Source organism: Urocitellus parryii, chromosome 5 (assembly GCF_045843805.1).
Source record: "Urocitellus parryii isolate mUroPar1 chromosome 5, mUroPar1.hap1, whole genome shotgun sequence".
Classification (NCBI taxonomy): domain Eukaryota; kingdom Metazoa; phylum Chordata; class Mammalia; order Rodentia; family Sciuridae; genus Urocitellus; species Urocitellus parryii.
The window spans coordinates 130,167,090-130,192,976 of record NC_135535.1 but is presented as its reverse complement, the minus strand read 5'-3'; the positions used below and the strand labels follow the sequence as shown (position 1 = coordinate 130,192,976).

Below are 25,887 nucleotides of genomic sequence, written 5' to 3'. Positions count from 1 at the left end.
TTGTCCTCAAATGTTTTCCATTCATGCCCAGTTGAATCCATGAATGTGGAACCTGAGGATATGAAGGGCTGATGGTATTGGCTGTCAGTTCCCTGAACAAATGGCACTAGAGTGAGGAAAAGGGGAAGTAGAGGCCATCAATAGTACAGAGAGATGCACTCCGCCCACCCTTCTCAGCCCACTGGACTCTCAGGGCTCAGTACAGGTTGGTGACCACCAAACCCACTTCTAATGTGAGTGGGGTGGACAGGTTAGGCCCCAGCAGCTCAGTGTCTGTGGCCCAGTATTTTCCTGTGAGCTGACTCTTCCATCCAAGATGAATATTTTTGAAAAACTCCATGGAGCATCTAGACTTTGTATTCTTACATTTAGATCACTGGGTGGAAGAGTGTCCCAGAAAATACGAAGGTGATCATGTCTCATGTCTCAGTCACTTGCGGAGCTGTGACACACAGACTGGAAAGTCATCATCAGAAAACTCTGGATGGTGGTTTTCTTAGGAAATTAGGCTGATTTTCATTCCTTGGAAATACCCACTAAAGGCAAGGTCTGGGGTTCAGGGCAGCTTGAGAGCTGGGGAAGCCAAGGTCCAGATGGAGGTCACCTCTTACTCTCTCTGGAAAATCCCCACAGCTCAGCATTGCCATGCACACACAGAGGCTTGACCTCGTGACTCATCCTCAGGTCAGGAGAAGAAGGGCCCAAACCTTCCTGTGCTTTGCCTTCTGCTACAGCACCATAGTCTTGTGCTAGAGGTTCTGCTCTGTGGCTAGCCAGGTTTCTGGGCTTCGTTAGGGTGGCTGAGAGGCAATTTGGGGGCTGTACTCCTGGGGATCCTTACATAGGAGGCTGTTAGAGTGTGCTGGAAGGTGTGTGCTTGGGAAGAATGTGACTCTGCAGGGCAGTTGGGAGCTTAGGTAATGGGGAGCAGGGGATGGATAGAAGGTGGGGGAGTTGCAGCCCTTGATGGACAGGAGATTATGGCCCTTCCAGTGCAGGAGCCAGCTGGAGCATGCACAGGTGCAGGTGTGACAGACCAGCTTCCAGGCTCATTGGGCAGGCCCCTGGACAAGCAGGGGGCTGAGCCCCATCAGGATGGAGGCTGCTGGCTACCTCAGGCTAAGAAATTGCCCACTAGAGCCTGATAATTGGAAATCAGGCATTTGTGGGACTTCCTTCTTTAATTAGCAAGTAGCCTACGAGCCCGGTCGTTCCAGGCCAGAGCTCTGGGACAGCTTGCCTGATGGGAACCTTAGTTTTTCCATTTTCTAACCATGTAAGTCCTGAGTCAAATACTAATACTCCTCTGGGCCTTTACTTGCTCATCTGTCAAATGGGCATCTTGATTCCAGTAGGACTCAATTCATAAGACAGAATGAAAAGAAAATTAGTTAGAACATTTGAAGTGTCTGAGCAGTATTTGGCACATGGATAAGTCAGTGAGTCCTAACGATCAGTATTAACTGGAAGCCTGCTTTAACACTCTGGTGGCAGTCTGTGTCCAACTCCTCTTTTAAGGACCTGTGGAAATGTCTGCTCCTCTCAAACTTCTTCCATTTTCCTGAGCTTTATTTTTCCTGATATTTACTCGTTCCTTGTATACCCCACTATTTCAACTCTTGGCAATGTTTGGGTTCCTTCCTATTTTTTTTTTTTTTTGTAGAATTTCCTTGTTGAGGCTGACTGGGGCTTCACATGGTGATGTGCTTTGCACTGTAAGTCGCTCAGAGAGGACTCACCCTGACCAGGCAGGCTGGCCGGGCTCCCAATTAGCATGTTTCACGATTGAGTGTTTTGTGAGAATTCAAAGGCACAGGGAAGGTTTTTACAACAATAATGGGTGTCCAGAGAAGCAACACAAAGAGTTTTCCCGTGCAGTCTTAATGGCTAGCCTTATGATCACAATTCATTAATGCAGAGGAGGTTATTAATGGCCAAGGAGGTGCTTGGGTTTGTTCTGGGGAAGTGTTGGCCACAGGCCGGCAGGCGTGGCTGGGGACCGGAGAGCCGTGGGTTCATGCACTTAGCCAGGCTGACTCTAACCTGTGATTCTCTGCGCTGGGTGTGAGTTGGAGAATAATTACAGCTGCCAGACGAGAGCTTTTATAACTCACTGCATGCTCATGCCCACTCTGCTGCACTGGGCTGAGCAGCCTTCAGGGTGGAGGGATCACAGCTGACCTTCCCCCAAGGGAGGAAGCTGCCTGCTGGGCAAGGCTGACAGGATGGGGGCCCTCAGTCTCTGGTGTGGTTCCCTAAAGTCAGGCCTGAGGCCAGAGGACTGCAGCAGAGCAATGGGGTTAATCTGACTCCTTCTTGCACCCCTCCCCATGCCTTCCTGGAGAGGTGAAATGCCCTCAGCTGACCCAGCGGAGGCCCACTGGCTGGGAGAAGTCGACTGGCAGACAGGCTGCAGCTGGAATCTGGCCTCACTTCCCGGCTGAGGCTTGGGAGGCAGTGAGGATGGAGGAAGCGCTGTAGATACGGTGTCTCCAACGTGCCTGCTCTAAGCGGTCACTCAATAGATACTAGCAATGGGAGTAACAAGTCTTGGTCCTGATGGAGAATGTGAGGGTGAGAAAGACAGTGGGCCATCCTAGGAAAGGGTCACGTCATGTCCTCCCCAAGGGCAAAGAGCCAAGAACATGACCTCCCTGCCTTTGGCTTCCAGACCAGGCCAAAGCGCCCAGCTTCTGAGATGGAAAGGACTGTATTGTCAGAGAACATTTGCCCAGGAAGGCTGAACTCAGAGTCAGAGGTGGCCTCTTTCTCATCTGAGCCCCTAAAAACATTTCCCCCCATTTATCTTCAGTTGCTTTTCCCTTTGTGTTGTGATTTAAAAAAAAAATCACGAGATTTAAAAAAAAAAAACCCACAATTTCTATAGTAGTTTTCTTTTCTTTTTTTGGTAGCAGGAATTTAACCCAGAGGTATTTAATCACTGAGCCATGTACAATAAAAATCCCAGCCCATTTATTTAGAGATAAGTTCACATCAAGTTGCTTAGGGTTTTGCTAAGTTTCTGAGGCTGGCTTTGAACTTGTGATCCTCCTGCCTTGGCCTCTGGAGCACCTGGGATTACAGGTGTGTGCCAACATGCACTAGTTTTCTTGTGAAATAGAAGATTCACTGGAAAATTCATAAAGCATGCGTCTGGAGTTTAAAGAGAAATTTTACCTACGTTACCACCTTGCTTGCACACCAGAGGCCTGGACTCTATAGGCTTCATTCCACTCAAGTCACCTTGTTGCTATCTAAATGCAACTGCCCTGCTGATTTTCATGGTGAGATGGTTTTGTCACTCACCGTGGGCATTCCGAACCACTAGAGTCTCAACTCTTTTTTTAAAAAGAAAATCTATATTTATATTTATACATTCATGCTTCATATAATGATGTTTTGATCAAAGACTCAATATAGGACTGTGGTTCCATAAGATGATATTTCCTGGTGGCATCTTAGTGACAGTTTATGTAAATACATTCTACGATGTTCACACAAAGACGAACTTGCCTGAGGATGCTTTTCTCAGAACATATCCTGTTGCTAAATGATACATGATTATATACAAGTGGAATCATACAGTGTATATTTATTTTGTGTGTCTGGGTTCTTTGGCCTGGCATTATGTTAGTGAGATTTATCTTTATGGTATGTCATGTATGGGAGCAAGTTATCTGTAAATAAAGACAGTTTGCTCCTTTTTAAAAATCATCTTATCCATTTTTTTTTATTGGCCTTGCTGTGCTGGTTTGAATGCCTAGTAGTCATCTATTCTTACTTTTTTAAAAATTTTATATTTTTGAAACAGGATTTAAAATATATAATGATTGCAGGGCTGTCTCTCTTTATGTTTCTCAGACTGGCCTTGATCTCCTGGGCTCAAAGGATTCTCCTGAGTCAGCCTCCCAACTAGTCTTTAATATAAATGATGATAACAGGCATCTTTGCCTTATTTTGTTTTTCAAAAAGTTTTATTGAGGTATAATTAGTATATCATTTGTAATTCATTCTCAAAATTACACAAATTCAATGGCTCACTGACTTTTGCAAGCATCACTCCAATCAGTTTTAGAATATTTTCATCACCCTGTACCCATCGACAGTCATTTCTCATTACTGTCGACTTCTCCAGTCCCGAGCAACCACATATCATCTCCCTGTCTCTCTAGATGGTGGGCATTTTGCTCTTGCTGTCATGGCCATTTTATATGAATGGAAGCATAGAGTACCCTGTCTTCAGTACACGTGGATCCAACCTGTCCTTGCCTTAAGCTTGCTCCCCTGGGGAAGCTCTCAGGGTATTACAGTTGTATTTATTTTTTCAAGATACCCTTTGTCAAGTGAAGATAGTTTCTTCTTGTCCTGATAAAAATCATGAATATGAATGGATGTTGACTTGCATCACATACTTTTCTCTGCAGCTGTTGAGATGACTGCCTGATTTTTCTTTCTCAACATATTAATATGATGAATTATATTGATTGATTTTTTAAAAAAATGTTAAGCCAGCTGCATGGCCCTAAGATAAACCCAAATTAGATGTGACATGTTATCTTTTTTTATAGGTTTCTGGATTTGGTTGGCTAATATTTTCCTTTAGGATTTTTGCATTTATGATCATGAGGAGATTGGGCTCTGATTTTCTTTTCTTATAACTTCCAATCCTGATTTTGGTGTAGTTTTACTTAATTGAGATTGATCCAAATATTAATACAACTGTCCTTTGGTATCCAAAGGGGATAGATTCCTTTATCCCATCAGAACACCAAACTTCATGATTACTGAAGTCCCTTATATGAAATGGTATAGATTTTTCATATAACCTATGCACAGCCTTCAGTATACTTAGTTTCTTGATTACTTTTAATCCTAATATACTGTACATGTCAGGTAAATATTTGATATACGGTATTGTTTAGGGAATAATAACAAGAAAATATTTGTACATGTTCAGTACAGAAGCAATGTTTTTTTCCCTTGAATGTGTCTCTTAAAAGAGAACCTGGCAGCTGGGCACAGTGGTACATGCCTGCAATCCCAGTGGCTCAGGAGACTGAGCAGGAGGATCACGAGTTCAGAGCCAGCTTCAGCAAAAACGAGTTGCTAAGCAACTCAGTGAGACCATCTCTAAATAAAATACAAAGTAGGACTGGGGATGTGGCTCAGTGGTTGAGTGCCCTGGTACCACTCCTTCCCCCACAAAAAAAGAGACCCTGGCCTTGCGACTGCACAGCTGATCATTTGCTGGACCCTGAAGCCTAATCTCTTCTTTTATCATTTAGCATCCACTAAGTATCTGTGGACTGCACCAAGGACTCAGCACCCATTAATGATTAGACACGTTCCTACCCTAAGGAACTGGCAGTCTGGGGGTGGATTTACAGAAACAGGTCAAACATGAATCCTGCCATGGTGACACAATAATGTGCTCTCATGGAGGCAGACAAGGGCATGAGAAGTGTGGGGAAGCCCAGAGGAAGAGGGGATTCTTTCTGCATAAGAATGAGGCAGGCCTTCCAGAGATGCTTGAATTGGGCTAAAAGGAAGCATAGGAGCTGCCCAGTGGGTGGGGCCCTCTGGGGGAGAGAAGGCATGAGAATAGCATGGAGCCTGGTAGTGCTGTCTGCCTTTCATCACCTGGTCACCTAGGGCCCTTTTCCAGACTCCTTGTCTATGAAATGAGGGTCATAATGGCCATGTATAATGGTAGGACATGTACCTCTGCCTGGTCCATCCACATGTCCAGTAAGTGCTGACAGTTATAGTTAGGGTCAAGTCAAGGATGAGAGGTCACTCATTCCTTCTGATTAGGAATTGGGTTTGGCAAGAAGACCAGCATCTTGCAAAACATTTGCTTCCTAAGGGAAGGGCTCTCCAGCATCCAGGACACAGTGACTGAGGTCTGTGGTATGTGGGTCATTCCTAGTGTTCCAGGAAAGCAGCACAACCACACAGGGCCCCCCTGGATTGTTTCTGAGGGTACAGGTGCTTTGGACAGCAGAGAATCAGAGGGACAGAACATGGTCATTCTTCATGGGGAAAGTGGAGGCTCAGCCTCAGCTTCCTCCATGCCTATCTGATATCAGGAAGACAGGGGTTAGGTTAGTCAAGTTTCTGTTATTGTGACAGAATACCTGAGATACTTAACTCAAAAGGAGGGAAGGTTTATTTTGGCTCATGGTTTTAGAAGTCTCAGTCCATGGCCACTTGGCTCGATTGCTTTGGGCCTGTGGCTGCACAATACTTCATGGTGGGAGCATGTGGTGGAGGAGGCCTGTTCACCTCATAGTAGCTAAGAAACAAATAAAGAGGAAGAGGAGGAACTAGGGTTGTAATATCCCTTTCAAGGGCATGCTCCCAATGACCTAACTTCCTCCCAGTAGACCCCACCTCTTAAAGGTTCTAACACCTCCCAACAGCACCAGAATTAGAGACCAAGCCTTAGTACCAGGGCCTCGGGGGACATTCCAAATCTAAACTATGGCAAGGTTGGAGAATCAAACACTTAGGATTCATAAGGAATCTCCTTGATGAATGTCTCTCCAGGGTGCAGTGGGGGACACTGAAGCCTAGAGGAGAGGTAGCAATGTCCAAGGTCACATAGCTTGTCTATCAGAGGCAGGGCAAGTCAAGACCTAGTGGCCCCCTCTGAGCCCCCAATATTGATTGTAGTCCTTTGACAGGCACTGCTGTCATCCTCTGGCTTGAAAACCTATAGTTCATTTTCTGGAAGTCATGTCTTAGGGGTGCTGATGAGTTTGCCCTTCCTGTTAATCAATGGGGCTCTGGAGTACAGGGAGATGAGCAGAAGGCTTTAGGCTAGTGCCAGTGGCACAGGATGCAGTAGGAGAAATACCCTGCCCCATGCATATTCTGGCTGTCACTGGGAGGGAGGGCAATGCTTACTGGCATCTGAATGCTCAGAACATGTGTCACTGCAGCTTCTGTGGCTGTTCCAGGGATCCTTGGATCTGGGGGCTGCCTGATTACTTGTTTGACCCTGCAAAGACATTCAAGCAGAAATAGGACCCTTGTTTGTGTCCTGATACTATGTCATAGCACAAGGCTGTGGCTGGATGGTCAGTGGAATTGGCTCCCAGTCAAGGAGTGGTTGCTGGGTTAATAAGGGAATGTTGAGAAGGTGATCTTATCTGTAGTAGGTGGAATTAAGACAGGGGTCGGAGTTAGGATCGATTCCACCAAAAGAACCTGCAAATTAGCCCAAGGATTTTGGCATTAATCGGATTGGGGAATTCTGTCCTGACATAACTTTTCTTTTTATGGGGTATTGATGAGGCTTGGAACACGCCAGCTTAGTCACAAGGGTCAGATTCTTTCCCCTTCTCTCTTGCTCAAATATTCCATGAGTTTTAACTTTGTACCAAGATGGGACAGACTGGTTCTGGGATCAGGGGCATGAGTATAGTGTTGGGGAAGGGAGCTCATAAGAACAAGAAAAAGCACTTACTTCCAGGGTTCTGTGGTAGAAGACAATGCATCCAGGTATAGATCTGCCCTTGTAGTGCATTTGATTATTATGAGCATGCTTAGTTAGCCACAACCACGAAGAACATGCTTAATTGTGGTGGACATCTGCCAGTAGTTCCACTTAAACTCTCCTTATGAACTGTAAGAAACTGGTATTGTGACTCCCCAAAGAGGTACATTCATTTATTTATTTTATCATAAGGCAAAAAGACATGAACTGCAGTATTGGTGTTCAATGTCCCGTAAATCCATATATTCATGTTCTTGTTCATTTAACCTGAATATTCAACAAGAAAAGTGCTCCAGAGCCCTGCCTGCCACCCACATCAAATCTCACATACCTTTATGATGAAAATGTGCTATTGGCAGAGATGAGACAGAACTAACTTAATTTTTCCTGTCAGTCTCTGTAGTAGATCAATTAAACTGCCAAGGAGATCAAATATTTCAGACTGTATTTATTACATTAAGTATTTATGTTCAAGTCAAGCCTTTAAAGCATGATGTCATAGAGGGATGGAGGCCGATTAGATCAATTCAGCAGAATTTTCTGTAACTTAATGGAAATCTAATTGTGTGTTTTAATTTAGTGTTCAGGAGGTAGTATGATCCCCAAACAAAACAATTCTCAGTCTGTGTTTAAGGATCAGATGGCTCTTGCCTAGAGTTTGGTGATGGCATGAGTTGTCTGGGTGGGAAAATGGAGTGGTGGTCTTTTGCGGGATTCACAAGTGGGGTTGTGTGTTGGGTTCCATTCAAAGGGACTAGTTGGCTTAAGTTCCCACAGAATGGGAGAAGGATGGAATACTCCTGGGTGGATTTCATGGTGGATCTTCAGCTCAGTGTTGGTATTAATACTTCAAGTGCAGCCTGAGGCCTGTAGCTGTCTTAGTCTTTGCTGGGTGCTGAGCATAGAGTCTTTATTTCTAGCATCTGGGTGAGTCTCTGTTCCCAAGGAGAACATCTGTCCCCATTATCTGAAGAGAGACAGGAAATCATACACCTCAAAAAAGGACATACTTTTTGTGAGAGTAAATACCTGGTCATGGGGCTGAGGTTGTGGCTCAGCGGTAGAGCACTCGCCTAGCACGTGCAAGTCCCTGGGTTCGATCCTCAGCACCACATAAAAATAAATAAAAAAATAAAATAAAGGTATTGTGTCCAACTACAACTAAAAAAAAACATTAAAAAAAATACCTGGCCACTTTAGAAAAGGCAGAAAATACAGTAGGATGCAAATGGAAAATCACTTAGAGTCTTACAACCCATAATCACCCAATATATTTTGGCATTGGTACATTTTTAAAAATTCTACTTGTAAATACATGTATTCACGTTTATATTTCTGATAAACATATTTTATAACTTACTGATAAATTAAACAAATTTAAATTTACAAATATTTTCTATTTCTAAAAGATATTTGTATGTGAAATAAATGGATATACAGCTATAATTTTAAATTAACATGGTATATGTGTGTTTGAATCAGGCTTCTGCCTCCATGGATTCAACCAACGGTAGATCAAAAATATTTGAAAAAAATTGTGTATTTACTGAACACGCACAGACTTTTGTTCTTGTCATTACTTCCTAAAAATACAGTATAGTTATTTACATAATATTTACATTATATTAGATATTATAAGTCATGTAGAGAGCATCTAAAGTATATGGTATAATGTGCACATACTATGCCATTTTTATATAAGGCCTTGAGTGTCCACGAATTTGGGTATCCTCAGGGGATCCTAGAACCAATCTGCTCTTTTTCCCCTGCCACACACAAAAATCTTGGGCTACTATAACAAAATACTGTAAATGGAGTGGCTTATAAACAATGAAGCTTTATTTCTCATAGTTCTTGAGTCATTGTTCTCCAGGATCAAGGTGCTGGCAGATTTGGTGTCTGGTGAGGACCTGCTTCCTGGCTCACAGGGAGCCTCTTGCTTGTGTGTTCTCACCTGGTGGAAGAGACAAGGCAACTCTCTATAAGGGCACTAATCCATGAGGACTCTGACCTCACAATCTAACGACCTCCAGAGTCTTCTCTCTCCAGACCATCACCTTGAGATTAGGTACCCAACATATGAATTTTGGAGGTACATACATTTCAGTCCACAGTATGTATGTGTATATGCAGACATATGTATATCAAAATCGGATTATGTTGACTTACCCTGCTTTTTAAACTAGTGTATTATTGGTATCTTTTACATGGCACTAAACATCCTCCACAATATAGTTTTGTTATAGATACAGCATCTTCTATCTAGGTCACTTATTCAATTTCCTATTATTGGGTCATTAGGCTATTTATAGTTTTTATCACTATATGCTACTCTGGGATAACTTCCTTTGTAGTTAATTTAATTTTAGTCCACTCATGATTATAGATTTTTGACATAAACCAAAACCAAACCAAAAACCAAAAACAAAACAAAAACAAATACCGTCCCCCTGCTACTCCCTTCTAGATCCCCGAGTCTGGAAATCTGGTAATCAGGACATGGAAGATTGAATTAGTTGGTTCGCTCCTCAAAATTCTCTGGTGAGCTATTGGTACTGTGAGATTACAGACAAATCAAAGTTAGTTTTAAAAGAATCCTATTTGTGGAAGTCATGTTTTTCTTTGTTAAAAAGTAGTTGTAAGTAAATCTATGAAAAAAAATGTTCAACATCATTAGCAATTTAGGGAAATGCAAATCAAACCTACACTGAGATCTCATCTCACACAAGTCAGAATGATTGCAATCAAGAATACAAACAATAATAAAGGCTGGAGAGGTTATGGAGAACAAGGAACACTTGTACATTGTTGGTGAAATGATAAATTAGTACAACATCTATGGAAATCAGCATGAAGGTTCCTCAAAAGACTACAGATGGAACCACCATATGACCCAGCTACACTACCTCTCGATAAATACTAAAGAATTAAAGTCATCATACTGTGGTGACTATGCATGTTTATAGCAGCACAATTCACAATAGCCAAACTATGTAACCAGCCTAGGTGTCCATGAATAAAGGGATGGACAAAGAAAAGGAGGTATATATACACAATGAATGGAGTTTTATTTAGCCATAAAGAAGATAAAATTATGTCATTTGTAGGAAAATGGATAGAACTAGAGCTACTATGTTAAGTGAAATAAGCCAAACCCAGAAGGTCAGTGGTCCTATGTTTTCTAGAGAAGAAAGAGGAAAAAGAAAGGTGTGTATGGGTGAAGGGGGGGAATTCATGAAAATCTAAGGGAGATTAGTAGAATAGAGGAAAGGGCCCAAGGATGGAGGAGGGGAGAGGGAAGAAGTGCTGGGAGTTATATTGGTCAAATTATACTGTTATATTGTGTGAATGTATTTAATAAAAAATCCTACCATTATCTATAATTATAATGCACCAATAAAAATGTGAAAAATGGTAAAAAATGCTTATAGGATTTAGGGGAGATAGATGTTGCTTGTTGGACAATTGATATTAATATATATATATATATATATATATGTGTGTGTGTGTGTGTCCAGATCACTAGAGTTCACTTTCCCTCCTTTTCCCTAGGATGATGACAGAGGTGTCTGTTGATGGGAGACTTAGGGCATGATCTGAACACCACAGAGAAGTGGAAGACTTTATCTTCCCCTTTCCTGCAGATTCTCTTTCTTTTAAGGCAACCTGTGACTATGTGGGGTCACATCGAGCTTCCTATAAAGTCATATTGACTCCACGTTCACTGCTGAGCCATGTCTCCCTTTGGACAGTGGGTTCTTGGGTGTAGATCATAGACTTTGGACTTCTCTCTATTAAGATCATCTCATTAGATTTGTCTCCTGTTTGCTTTTGCTTTTGTCTGTTACACAGATGGCCTCTCTCAGTCTTGCCCACATCTCCATCTTGGATAGACACATCTTGTGTGCCTTCATCCAGGGCAGCTCAGGGCAGAGGGCTGGCCCCTTGACTCCCTCTAGACCTCCCTTCAGGCTGCCAGTACTTCATTTGTCGGCATTCCTGGCTGTGGCTGTTTAGACATTGGTGAATCCACTTATAAGCCTTCTCCCCAGCTGCCTCCCTAGCACGTAGGCAGAGCATAGGCCCCTTTGAAGGATATGTTAACTGCTGTCCAGACTTGGGGTTCAGGCACTGGCTCCAAGGAGGTGTGAGAAGTATGCAATGCTTCCTCTATCAAAGAGGTGGCTTGGGTTGAGGGTGTCACCCCAGGGATGTGATACTGTGTGTGACTGGGTGAGTATAGGGTGTGTCTGTGGGACTTTAGAGGTCCTCAGTCACTGTAGGACCCAAGAAAGAATCTCAGCAGCCTTACGTGCTCCTCATCTTCCTGAGCCGCTTAGACCTGAATTCCCTTTGGTCCATACAGTTTCCCTTTGCCTTTCTTAAAAAAAATACTTTATTTTCTTTTTAATTATGGCAAAGTAAACCTAACATAAACTTCACCATCTTAGTCATTTTTAAGTGTTCATCTCTATATTATTAGCATATAGCCAGCTCTCCATATCTGTGGGGTTTGCACTTTTGGATTTAACTAACTGCAGATAGAAAATATTAGGAAAAAGTGTATCTGTTCTTAACATGTAGACAATTTTTTCTTATCATGGAATGATAAAAAATTTAATACACAATGATTTGCCCAGCATTTGCATTATATTAGGTATTATATGTAATCTAGAGAAGATTTAAAATATATGGGTGGATGTGTGCAAGTTCTATGTGAATCCTGCACCATTTTATTGCAAGAGACTTGAGCAGCCTTGGATTTTGGTATGCACAGTGGGTCTTGGCACCAATCCACCATGGATACTGAGGGATGACGGTATTCACATTGTGACACATCTCCAGAACTTTTCATCTTGTAACACTGAAGTTCTGTGTCTATTAAGCATCAAAATCCACTTTCTGTCTCTATGGATTTGTTTTTCTAGCTATTTCTTATGAGTGGAGCCACTTGTCTTTTGTGATGGGCTTATTTCATGTCCTGAAGTTTCATCCATATTGAAGTCAACATGCCTTTCTTTTTAAGCCTCAATGTTATTCCATTATGCACATAGCCCTTAGAGCTTTTCTTTTTGGGGGGTGTACCAGGGATTGAACTCAGGGGCACTTGAACACTGAGCCACATCTCCATCCCTATTTTGTATTATTTAGAGACAGGGTCTCACTGAGTTGCTTAGCACCTCACATTTGCTGAGGCTGGCTTTGAACTCACAATCCTCCTGCCTCAGCCTCCTGAGAGGCTGGGATTACAGGCGTGCGCCACTGTGCCACTGCATCACTGAGTTTTAACGACAGAAGCCTTGTTTCTTCTGGTGCTTGTTTTCCCCATCTGTCTAGTGTTAGGGGTAGGAAATGAACCAGGCCGTGTGTAGAGACCTTTCTTTTGGCCACAGCTTTGGTTCTGTGAATTAATTTGTTTATCTTAACCTCCAAATCTGGGTTTTAAGGACCAGGAGTAGAGTTATCAATGACTTTCTTGGTGGCCACCACAGGTATGACCTAGCAGGTGTAGACTGTGGTCCAGGGAAAGGAGCTCTGTCACCTGTGCATCTTGTCACCTCAGTCATTGTCACTACTAAGTCACAGAACGTTTAATTAACCATTTGATGCTTACATTGGAGCAAGACCTAGGCTGAGGGCAAAACCTATCTTGGGCAGCCTGACACCAGGCTGGCTGTCCAGGGCTGAGCCTGAGGCCATGTCCCCTTCCAGGTTCCTATCAAACCTGTCCCTGGCCACACTTCCCTGGGATCTTCAACATGTGTGGTTCTCAGCTCCCAGCCATTGGTAACACCCTTGTCAGACATGTCAGGCACCATCTCCAGTCTTCTTTCTAATTTTCATTTAAAATTAAACTTGCATTTCTGAGTTTAAAAGAAATTCATGTCTATTGTAGAAAAGTGAGAAAAATCTAAAACAGACAGAAAAATACAAATCATTAGCATCCTCCTCCAAAAAAAAGGAACCATCATCCTTAATATTTTGGTCTTGTCACACCTTAGGTTCTCTTTGTCAGTGAGTGCCCTTTGGGAGGAATACTAGGAGGAGGAGAAAAGGTCTTTCCATAAATGTGGGGCAGGGTCCTCAGGAAGACTCTTCGCTCATGGTGCCAGCACAACCATCCTTCCCAGCAAAATTGTGACTCCCCATAGGGGCCTCTCTCTGTGCCTGGTGTCAGTGCATGTCTGTAAAGGAGCCACTAGGAGCAGTGGAACAGTCAGAATTTGGGATTCCACTGAATGCACAGTGGGCTAGAAGACAGACGGTGCACAGGGCAGGGGAAGTGGTTTTCAAAATTCCTTGTACACTTGGCCTTGGTGATGTATCTTACATTCATCTTAGCTCTGCTTACCTGCTGTATCAGCCGCTCGGTCAAAACTGAAGCAGGAAGAGTGGCTGCATTTAAACCTTCCCTTGTACTAAGGCTGGTCTTACTTCTGCAATGAACTGTGCAAACTTGGAGCTCAGTTTCCTGGTGAGGAGGGTGGAGATGAGTCATGCCCACCCCTCAGGGGGGCCATAACGGTAAAGACAGGTGTTGGTGGGTCATGGTCAAGGTGAGCTTCTTTTTGCCTCTGAGAAAGATGGTTAAGGAGGGGAAAGATCCTCAAATGTGCTTGAGAGGTCAAAAAGAGGCCTGACTCTGGCCCTGGGAAGCCTGGCCCTGGGGAGTGAGGGTGGGGACATCATAGCTGGGTGCCAGGTCTGGGGGACTTTGAAGGCCCTGGTGGGCATGGGCCTCGTCTCTCATGATCACTGTCCCCAGGTGGCCCTTGGAAGGATTCTAGACCATTCTCAGAATGGCAGGATGACAGCACATCCTGCTCATCTGCAGCCTGCAGGCATGCCAAAGACAGCAGGGGAGTTGGGGACACAGGGGTCCTCTTCTTGGTGTGGCCCTCAGCTCTTGCTTGAGATCCCTTCAGAAATTCTAGCACAGCATGCCACGTCGGCCACCACCATCAGCCAGGAGGCAACACACGGGTGAGAGGGATGAACCTGGGCCTGGGCCTACACTAGGTGCTCTGCAACCCAGTTGCCTCAGAGACTTTTAAAGCCCAGTTCTCCATATCTTTGAGTGATAAATAACATCTAACAGTTTTGCTGATGGAATCATTAGATCTAAAGACCTCAGTAAGTATTTATGTCCCTAGAACTTTATGCCCATTTAAAAAGTACACTTTTTGAAGGGAAAAAAAAAAAACATTTCCTTTTCATTTCTAAGTAGCTACCATTCCTGTGTAATGGGATTGTGTAGCTGATGGTCTTCATCCAGTGTCTCTAGTCTTGGAGTCATACTGGATGCCACTGCCCTCATTTTATATTCTGCATGGGATTTCATGTGGTGCTTGCAAAAATCCCATTTCATAAAGATATGGCACCCTGAAAAGGAATGCAGTATGGTCTCATGTTGAAGTGTGAGCTGCTTGAATGGCAGCTGACCTATGTGGCTGGTTTCCCTCCAGTATTTAAAACATCCTTGCACTGCCTTAAAGTGAGTTCTTAGGGGTGTCCTGGCACATAGTTTGGGAGTGTGGATCTGCATTGGATCTGATTAATGATCTGTGATGTGGGTATTATCCCATTTTATAGAAGTCAAGGCTCAGAGTAGCCAAGATCTTGGCATAAGGTCGCACAGCTGGATTTTGGGGGAGAGCAGGCCTCTCTGGTACTCTGATAATCCTTGGGAATATTAACTGGATCTCTTGAGTTATGCATCTTGGGGCCTTGAGCACTTGTCCTCCCTGTGATGTCTGAAGCCAAATGGGTTCAACTTGCCTCTTTGAGGCCCCAGACCCTTCCCTCCCTTCCAGCCCCCCAGGAGACAGAGTGTGGACAATGAGCCTGTTGTTTCTCCTTCCTCCAGGGGGTCCGCTGTGTTCTTGCTGTGTCCCAGATCCCATGGGGCTCTCCTTCCTCCCCACCTACGGCTGCCAGAGTAACCGCACAGCCAGTGTGGCTGCCCTGCGCATGAAAGCCCGGGAGCACTCAGAAGCCGTCCTGCAGTCGGCCAACCTCCTGCCGTCCACCAGCAGCAGCCCCAGCCCTGCTGCCAAGCCAGCTCCCTCTGACAGCAGCCAGGACAAGACCCCTCCCACCAAGGAACAGAGCGAGGGAGAGAAGAGTGTATGAGGGTCCAGAGTGCCCCAGCCTGCCGTGTCCTCCTCCCTGCCCTCCCGCTGCTCCCAGCCTCAGCCCTGCAAACTCTGACAGCAAGGAGAAGCCTGCTGCCTGGGGCTCGTGGACCCAGGAAAGGATACCAAGACCCACAGCTCCCTGGGTGCTTGGGGAGTCTGACAGTGGGCCTGGCTTCTTGGGTGACAGTTCCTGATGGCACTTGTAGCATCGGAGTCCCTTCTGTGATGAGACCCCTGAGTTCCCATCCAGACCTACAAGTCTTGGAGGGGAGGCAGATTTGCTGGCCCATCACCTTTCCTGTCCCGTTCCAGGGCCACCGTGGCAGGTCTTCTCGACCCCAAGAACTATGGCAGGGCCCTCCTTGAGAGACATCCAGGGCTGACGTCTTAGGATCTGAAATGGGACTGTCCCCATGGCATGGGTTCAGAACCACAGAACTGGTAGAATCTCAAACGACTCTTGGCTCAGGCTCAACTAGCAGTAAACCCTTTTCTCTTATCGGGGGGGTATGGGTTGTAGGCTTGGTTAGAAGGGGAGAGCACGTGGGGTGGGAAAGGGCTGGTAGGACATAGCCTGCTCCGGGGGTACATGGTGCTCGCTCCTAGCAGACCTCACTTGGGCACATCTGGCTGGGCGAATCAGACTGGCCACGGGTTCCATGAAGTGGGGGCCACCATCTTGACACTGGGGGCCAGTGGGGGTCCCCACAACTGAACCATCCACCTGCAGGTTCTGCCTCTCTTCTGGAAAGACCTGGAGGTTGGTGGAGATGTTGATCAACTGGAAGGCAACTCTCTTGCCCAGGAAAAGGTGAGAGCCCTTGGAGGGGAAGAAGCCCTAGCAACACCTCTGAAACACTACATCTGGATGAACCACCTTCCCCAAATCCCTGGCACCTGGAGGGGATCTCCAGTGGTGGTGCTTTTTTTTGTTTTTTTCTTTTAAACTGGGGAAATCAAATGTAGGAAATGAGACAGCAATGGCACATGTGCTGAGATGAAGCCCGGGGAAGACGGCTTCCTTGTGGTGTGAAGAGAATTAATTCCAAAGGGCCAAATTTCATGGAGATTTCTGTTTCCGTCCAGAGTGGCCATTTCTCTCGTGTGGATGGTAACCTCAAAGAGATTGAAGGGGAATTGTGCAATAGCATGAGCCCCATTCCTTGCCCCATACCTGAAAGGTTATGGGATTCTGGTGGCTTTTGCTGATGGTGTTCCCATGCAAACTGTCATTGTTTTTATGATGATTACTTTCATTTCAGTTGTAATCAAAACGTTATACTTTCAGATCCCCCCTTTTTAGCCTCCCCCGGAACCCCCATACCCTGAGTGTATCGTGCCTGTCTATGATTACTGCAAAGCATTTGATAAAACATGCTGTCTCCTTTAAAGAAAAAAAAATCAAGTCCTTCTTCCTGCTGTACTTTGCTTGTTGAGTACAAAGATGAAACGATTTGCCAAAAAGCGGCAAAGTCGCTTCCGTTTCCCTGTAATTACGAATGTTGGGTTGAGCGATGTAAGCTCAAGCCCTTACGCACACTAACTCTTCAATCTAATTGTTTGATTAAACTCGTATTTCCTCCAGAAAGGTACATAAATAAGTGAACTGTTGGGCAAATTAAGAATACTTAACAGCATTGCATCCGAAAAGTAGTTACGCTGATTAAATTTTGTGTCCTTGAGGACTTTCAGGAAATTACTTTTGATCGTCAATAACACAATTAAGTAAACTACACACACATTAGCATGAATAATTGATAAGAAATTATGTATTACCACGAAACACTGATTTAATAATTCATGACGCGACACTCTAGTGACTGTGCAAAACTGGATAACATCGAAAAGTCTGCCTGACGTTACGGAAAGAAAGGAAAAAAGCAAGCGCCAGACCTCTGCAGAGATATTGAGTACTTAGTTTTGTTGTACAGAGGCAAAAAAAAGTAACCGATGCATGATGTAGTTTCTGTTTGTTTAAATACCCAAATAAATTTAGAAGAGTTAAAAGAAAAACCGAAAAACTCAGGTCCTCTCTTTGTTCCTCCTGGCCCTGGAGCTGCAGGGATGGGTGGAGTCTTTTCTTTCCAATTCTCCACTTTGGTCGTTGCGCAAATGGAAACCTTTTAGAAACTTCCAGGAGAGCTTTGAGGCCTTGGCTGAAAGCTTTAGCAGATGCAGCCACAAGACAGAGGTCTCCGTGCAAGCCAAGAGCCCTCCCCAGGTGCCCAAGCATGCAGAAGCCAGTCCTTCTGTCCCAGGATGGGTGGACGTAGCCTTGCCGGATCCCCTTTATGGTCGTCCTTGGTGAAGTCACCTTTGGGGCAGTCATCTCTGGAGCTCAGAAGTTTCACCCTGTCTGCAGAAGTTCATAATGTGACCATCAAAGGCAGTCAGGCTTCAGTCTGGGAAGGAGGTGCAGGCCCCGGGGATTGATTGATTAATTATTATTATTCATTTATTAGTTGGAGCACTCTGAAGAGCATGCCTTAATGCACTCCAGGTTATGGGAATGGAGCCTAGAAACCACTGAAGTCAGGACAGGGGTAGCAGCTTCCTCCTGCAGGATGATGGCTCTGAGAGGAGGCCCAGAGGTAGGGGTGACAGGGTGCGAGGGTGAGTGGTGGTGACACGGGACACTGCAGGACTCGCGGGATCCCTTCTGCATTCCTTGGTTGGTGCTTTATTTAGGAATAGCCAGCAACTGGCTTCTCTACTGGGTGGAAAGAGCTTCCCTAGACTCTGCTACTGCCTCATGGCCTGGGAACTTTGCCTGGGAGCATCACTAATCTGAAAGTCCAAAGTCCAAAATTCTCCAAAACCTAAGGCTTTTTGGGTACCGACATGACACCATAATTGGAAAATGTCACCACATGAAACTTTGTTTCATGCACAAAATTATTAAAAATATTGTATGAGATTACTTTCAGTCTCTTTGTGTAAAGAGTATATTAAACATATAAATTTTGTGCTTAGACTTGGGTCCCCTCCCCAAGAGATCTGTTATGTTTATGCAAATATTTCAAAATTTGAAGGAAAAAAAAATACCCAAAGCAAAAATCTGAAACACTTCTGGTTCCACGTATTTTGGATAAGATTACTCTTCCCATTTCATAGATACAGAAACCAAGGCACAGGAGGGTTGGGCAACTTCTCCAAAGTGAAATGGGTGGTAGCCTCCAATAAGGAAGAGGGAGAGCTCGGTCCCTTTCCCTGTCACACAGTGAGGGCTTAATTGATGAATTGATGAGGTTAACTAGGTGGAGTCTTTAAGGCTCCAAAGGGTAATGGAAACGTCTGAAGGCCTGTTGAATCAGGCATGTTTGACAGACCGTGAATAGTGGGTAACTTTCTTTGCCTTTGCTTGCTGTTTGTGGGTTCTGTCCTGAGTGGACTTGTGGGAAGGAAGGATGGCCCACCCCAGGGCCTTGTCAGACCCCACTCAGCATCTCTTGGTCTGGCTTGGCAGGGGCAGAGTTCAGCTTCCCCCATTTGATCTGCTTCTGGACCAGCGTACCCGACCTTAGGGTGTGTTTCAGTCTGTCCCAAAGCAGGCCCAGTGGGGATTCCCAGTGTGGATGGTGCCCAGAATTCATGGGCCTCTCCAGTGGTTTTCTAGAGAGGTCACTAAGAAGGGGCGGAGACTCAACCAATCCACATAATGGATACTCTCCTTAAATTTCTAACTTCACCAGAAAAAGTGAAACATTTGTTGTTTGGGGGTTTGTTCTTCTTGCAGTGCTGGGGATGGAACCTAGGTCCTTGCACCTATTTGGTAAGCCCTCTACCACTGAGCTACATATTCAGCCCCCAAAATGAAACTTTGACAAACCCAGAGCTTGGCTGAAGCCGTGAAGGGCACATTCTGCCTGTGTGAAACCCCAGCTCTTCAGGATGTGTGACTCTGGGCAAGTCATGGAACCTGTCTGGGCTTTGATTCTCTTACTAATAATGGCAGCAACCTCCTAGGGTTCTTTGAAGATGAAATGAGTCAGAAGCTCATGGTGCCTGGCACAGAGGAAGTGCAATATGAAGCCTAGCTCTGGTCCCACCAAGTCCCACCCATATCGAAGGCTTGAAGATGTTTTTCTGGTGAAAAACCTTCATGTTCTCAAGAAGGCCACAGGATGGGTGGGCTTCCAGAGGGAACTGGAATGGCCACACCCAGTCCCTGAGCAAATCCCTGGGCCTCAGAAGGGCAAGACTTCCAGGAGGGGATGTGTGTGCCGAGGCTCCAAGGATGCAGATGGCACCTGAGAACTTGAATGGGAACCTGTGGAACACAGAGGCGGGTGAGAGGGTGGAGGGAGGGGTGCTGGCGGGGAAAAGGAAGTAAAGGCTCTTTTAATTGTAAGTAAAATTAAAGCCAGTGTAAGTCAGAAGGATACTGGATGATCCCATGGAGCTCCAGGTAACTGGGGCTTTAGTGGGACAGGCACCAAGAAGGAGGTTGAGACTCTGCCTCCTTCCCAGGGCTCTCTGGCCCTCCCCTCTGTTTGTTCCCCTACAGGGGTGTCCCCTTCCCTTTATCTCTCCAGAGCTTCACTCAGTTTTAGCCCAGACCTTGGTTGGTTCACCGTGGTTTGGAGCCCCTGCCACACTCCTACTACAGTGAATGTGATTGGTCCCACCTTGGGTCGGGGAAACATCTCTGGTCCAATAGGGTGTGTCCAATCATGGCTCTTCTGGCTCTGCCCTGCCTGGGTCCTCCCAGAGTTCATATGTGAAACAATGTACAATTTTTCAGAGGTGAAGTGATTAGATGATGAAAGGTGTAACCACCAATATGGATTAATTGTAGGCAGGTAGGGTGTGGTTGGAGGAAGTAGGTGTGGGGGGGTCGCCTTTGGGGTTTGTATTTTGTCCTCGGTAAGTGGAGCTCTCTCTCTTCTGCCCGGTGGCCATGTCCTGAGCGGCTTTCCTCTGCTTTGCCCTTCCCTAGTGATGCTCGGCCTTACCCCAGGCCCAGAGCTATGGAGTTGGCCAGTCATGGTTGGAGCCTCTGAAACCCTGAGCCAAAATAAACTTTTCCTTCTCCACTTTGTTCTTGTCAGGTATATTGGTCACAGCAATGCAAAAGCTGACGAAAACAGATGTCCTTCTCCAGGATGTGGGCAGACACCCAGAGTATGCCCACTCGTGGAAGGCTGCACCAGAGACAGAGAGGGGCGGAGATGCCGAAGAGCTAGGTCCTGCTGGGGCAGGCCAAGATCAAGGATGCTGTGTTTCTTAAGGACAGAGACTGTAAAGAACTTGTTATGAAAAATGGCAGTACAGCTCTATTCTGAGCTCTATTCCAGGATACAATCTACTTCTGGAAAACTCATCCTTTTTTTTTTTTTGCTCTCCAGACTTAGCCAAACACTTTCTATGGCAACTCCTATGAACCAGTGTACAAACATGAAATGTGGGCAGCCCAGTTGCCTTATGAACCCCAGGGCTGGGTAATACCCCCAAGCTGTCATTCGTTTCCCATTCAATGACAACAAAAAAAGTTCTTGTTGCTGAGTTTGGACTCATGGGGTCCCAGCACTACCAACGCTGTCTGAGGGGGACAATGTACAACGCGCTGGGCCTTCAAACACTGAGGGTCTGCCATCTCTGTCCAAGAGCAGGGGTGGCTGCTGGCTCTCTCAAGTCTCCTGGCAGGAGACAGAATGATGGGTTTGGGTAAACCAGGATCCATCCTTCTCACTCCCAAAGGCCATTAAAAAAGAAGGGGCTGTGCCCTACACAACCATGGATTTTTAAAAAATCTTATTTTATTTTTTTATACAAATGGAGCACAACTTTTCATTTCTCTGGTTGAACATGATGTTGAGTCACACCATTTGTGCAATCATACCCATACAGAGGGCAATCATGTCCCTCTCCTCTGCCCAATCCAATGCCCCCACCCCCCGCCACCTTACCAGAGAAAACATTTGGCCTTGGGTTTTTTGGGATTGGCTTACATTCTCTTAACATGATGTTCTCCAACTCTGTCTCAAACATGGACTCGTAAACCACCTCTTTCAGAGTCACCTCAAGTCAAAGCCAGGCATCTTGGTGGAAAGCAGAATCTACTTACCGGGGCACCCGAGAAACATCCAAGGTCTTCTTTTTTCCTCTGACGGACAGGAGACTGGGCCTGGAAGTTAAGCCTTCTCCCCTCGCTGCCTGCCCTCTGCTCTCAGGCTGCTCAGCTGGGCTCATCGGCTTCATTTTGAGCCTGGCTGTGTGTGGGGACAGGCTATTTCTTAGGACTGGGGCATGGCCCCTCCCTCTGTGCTGGGTGCATGGGGGCTCTGGTGTGGGTCAGGGCCCTGGGAATTTTGTTCAGATCTAGGCGAGGGCTGTGGCTGCCAAGTCCTGACCTGGAGCAGCAGGGTGCCCAGGTGCCACAGTGCCCCATCCCAGGATGGGAGAGACCCCTGTCTTACCACATGGCTGGGAGTGCTGAGCCACCTGAGCAAAGGGACCAGGGAACACAGGGAGGGCTGTAGGAGGAAATGACCCGGCAGTGGCCTGCCAGTTCAAGGATTACCCAGCAGCTGCCAATGAACTCAATGTTTCTTCAGGGGAAGGCTGTAGCTTTTGGTAGCCTCATGCCTTTATTCAGGAGAGAGGAGCTCTGGCTCTTGCCCTTGCTCTGAGGTTGCATTCCCACACATGGGAACACCCCAACATGATTGCATGAGTCTGGGGAAGCAGCACAAATCTGGAAAATCAGAAGTTTGATGGTATTAGCTGTGTGACCTCTAGCAAGCCACTTAACCTCTCTGTGTCTCTTCTTTATCTGTATAGTGGATCTAATCATCTTAATTTTGAGGGCATAGGGTTGTTGTGATGAGCAAAGGAGATGGTGCCAGTCAGGGCAGTTTGTGAACAACTCTCAAGAGCAAGGTCATGGCAGCACATCATTGCTGTCTGAAACTGCCTCCTGCTACTTCAGTGTGGCCTTGGAAAATGCAGCCTAAGGTTGGAGAGGAGGCAGCACGGGGAAGTGAGTGGTGTAGGCCCTCCCCCAGGCTTTGTGAGCCTCCTGGACCCTCCCCTCCCAAGGTCTGGACAGGGCAGGGAGCGGGCTAAGTGATTGTGTAATGGCCACATCTGTCAGTACTGGCCAAATGGGTTTTCCAGGAGCCTGTGAGCTAATGGCCCTGCAGCCTGGAGAGAGCTTCCCTAAGTGGAGCACTTTATCTACCGGGAACAGAGGAGTAACACGGCCCCAGGCCACTGGCACTCAGAGAGCAGCTGCTCTGCCTGCCGCCTGGAGTTGGCACCCTGTCCCCATTGGCTTGCCTCACACCTGCTGCCAGGGGCCAGCCTGCAGGTGGCAGCCCACCGTGGCCCACAGGGAAAGAACAGGAGCCCAGCTGGGGCAGCACCAGACCTGGCCTGGATTCTGGGATCCTGTGCCACCCGATGGCTGTAGGACCTTGGCAAGGCCCCTACCCTCTCTGATCCTCAGCTTCAGTAAGGTGGCAACAGTGAGGATTAGGTGGGGTGACATGGTGAGCATCGTTGTGCCCCAAACCATCCCTCAGTCAGGATACAGAATGTCCCACCCCACCCTCTCTGTCCCAGGAGACTCTTATGCTCCCCTGTAGAGTCGTCGTAGCCTACCCTGACCCTAACAGATCTGTTCTCCATCACTATGATCAAAAATGAATTGTCTTAAGACAAGTAGGGATCCCTACATGGGACCATGCAGGGGCTATAGACTTTTTTTTAAGAGTGTTAAACATGATTTGTTATTTGTGATCGTTTAAAACATTAAATACAGCTGGGCGCAATGGTGCACGCCTGTAATCCTAGCGATTTAGGAGGCTGAGGCAGGAGGATCACAAGTTCAAGGCCAGCTTTAGCAACTTCTCCAGCCCCTAAGCAAATTTGGGAAACCCTATCTTAAAATAAACAATAAAAAGGGCTGTGCATGTGGCTCAGTGGTTAAGAATCCCTGGGCTGGGTTCAATTCACAGAACCAAACAACCATACAACCCCCTCCCCCCCAAATTAAATACAGAGAGTAAACACCAACTATGTACAGTGTATATTATTCATCCCAGACTGACATTACAGAATACCAAAGGCTGCATGACTTAAACAAGAGAAATTTATCTTCTCTTGGTTTGGAGTCAGGAAGTTTAAGATTAGTGTGCCGGCAGGGTTGGTTCCTGGTGAGGGCTCTCTTTGTAGCTTGCTGGTAGCTGTCTTCTTTTTATGTCCTCACATAGCCTTTCCTCCTGTGTGCCCAGAGGTGTGGGTGAGGGGAGGGGAGAGTGTGAGAAGGAGAGAGAAATACCTCCACTGTGTCATCTTCTAAGGACACTAATCCTGTCGGATCAGCATCCCACCTTTATGACCTCATTTGATGTTAATTTCTTCTGTAGAGATGTCAGCTTTAAATAGAGCTATTCTGGGGGTTAGGGCTTGCATATGAGAACTTTGGGGGCACACAAACGTAACTTCTGAAGGATTTCACCACAGTCTAAACCTCAACCTCAACATGACGCAATGTAACTTTTTCTTACCCCTGAATCTAGTTCTGTTGGATAACATACAATGACAATTAGGAGACAGAGGAAATTGTTTATTTTTGAATTTTAAACATTGTGGTATAATGCATATAACATAAAATTTGTGATTTTAATTAATTCTGAGTGTACAGTTTAGCAGTGTTCCATATATCCTAGTTGTGCATCTATCACCACTACCCATCTCCAGGACTTTCCATATTATAAAACCGAAACTCTATGCCTATTAATCTATGACCCTCCATTTCTTTCTTTCTCTGTTCTCAGAAACTACCATTCTTACTTTGTTTTTACACATTTGTCTGCTTGAGGTACCTCATGAAAGTGGAAACATATAGTACTTGGCCCTTGTAACTGGCTTATTTCACTTAGTATAATGTCTTTAAGGTAAATTCATGTGGTTGCATGTGTTGGAATTTCCTTCCTTTTAAAGGATGAATAAAATTCAGTTGTACCTATCTACCTCATTTTGTTTATGCACTTACCTTTCAAGGGATATGGGTTGCTTATACCTTTTGGCTACTGTGGACAGTGCTAATATGAGCAGGGGTATGCAAATACCTGTTCAAGTCTCTGCTTCAGTTGTTTGGTATATATACCCAGACGTGGGAATACTAGACCATATGGCAGTTCTATTTTTTATTGTTTTGAGGAATCTTTATACCATTTTCCATATTGGCGACACCATTTTTCATTCTCTCCAGTAGTGCACAATTTCCAATTTCTCTGCATCCTCACCAACGTTTCTGTTTGTTTTTTAAGTGACCGTTCTAATGGGTGTGAGGGGGTATCTCATTGTGGCTCTGATTTGTATTTCCCTAATGATTAGTGATGCCAAGCATCTTTTCATGTGCTTATTAGAGGAAATTATTTTCAATGTGGAAAAAGCTTTGCTGATCGGGATTCTGCCAGAGATGAGAAGGATAATGCAAAATTGACTTTGGTGATGTCTTATTAACTTTTTGAAACAATTTATCAAGAGGCGATGGGATGCCAGCCGGCTTGTCTTGGCAAAGGAATCTGTGGCAAGACATGAGCATAACATATGGGCTCGTCAATGTTCTCCTTACTTGGATCCTTGTACTACAACCTTCCCACATGGTAAGAAAAAACATTGTTGACCTTCCCTCCTCTGGTCTCTCTCTCTCTCTCTCTCTCTCTCTCTCTCTCTCTCTCTCTCTCTCTCTCTCTCTCGTTGTCCACTCATTGCTACAGGGTTCTGTGATGCACACGTAGTCATATCCCTCTCTCAAACAGATGGTAGCAAGCCACGCACGCTGTTTGGTCTTTTCTGTTTTCCTCTTAAATAATATTTTGGGGAGCTTTCCTTCTCAGGGCATATGGATATGCTTCGGTAATGTCCTTTTGAAGCTCATTCTCAATCCTTGTGTCTCCCCTCCCTCTGTCAATGCACCTAGCTTCTAGAAACTTCCTCTTTCCTCCCAGCATTTGACCGGTGCTTTTCAGTTGGTTCATTCCACATATGATGAACACCCAATGCCCAGGCTGTCCGGTGAACATAGAGTGAAAGCAGAGATTCATGGTAGCACTGTACCTAATGATTTTTCATTTTTTTTCTGCTTTAGTTTTAGTTAGGAACTTAACATCGCTCTTTCTACTTTTATTTATTTTTTTCAAAAGATAATGTAAGTTCCATTAGTCTTATATAACACAAGCATTGTTGTATTGATAAATGTAATACTGAAGTACTGATTTTTTTGTTTAAAATGTT

The 25,887-nt window shown here is 45.3% G+C and overlaps 1 protein-coding gene across 1 annotated transcript in view; it reads left to right on the top strand.

Moving 5' to 3' along the window:
* Window positions 1–15,634, top strand: part of Drgx (dorsal root ganglia homeobox) — a 29,524-nt gene extending 13,890 nt beyond the window's left edge. The window contains exon 6 of the mRNA XM_026410840.2: window positions 15,369–15,634. Within this exon, the coding sequence (XP_026266625.1) occupies window positions 15,369–15,634 (266 nt within the window). The remainder of the gene's footprint in view (window positions 1–15,368) is intronic.
* Window positions 15,635–25,887: the final 10,253 nt, after the last annotated feature.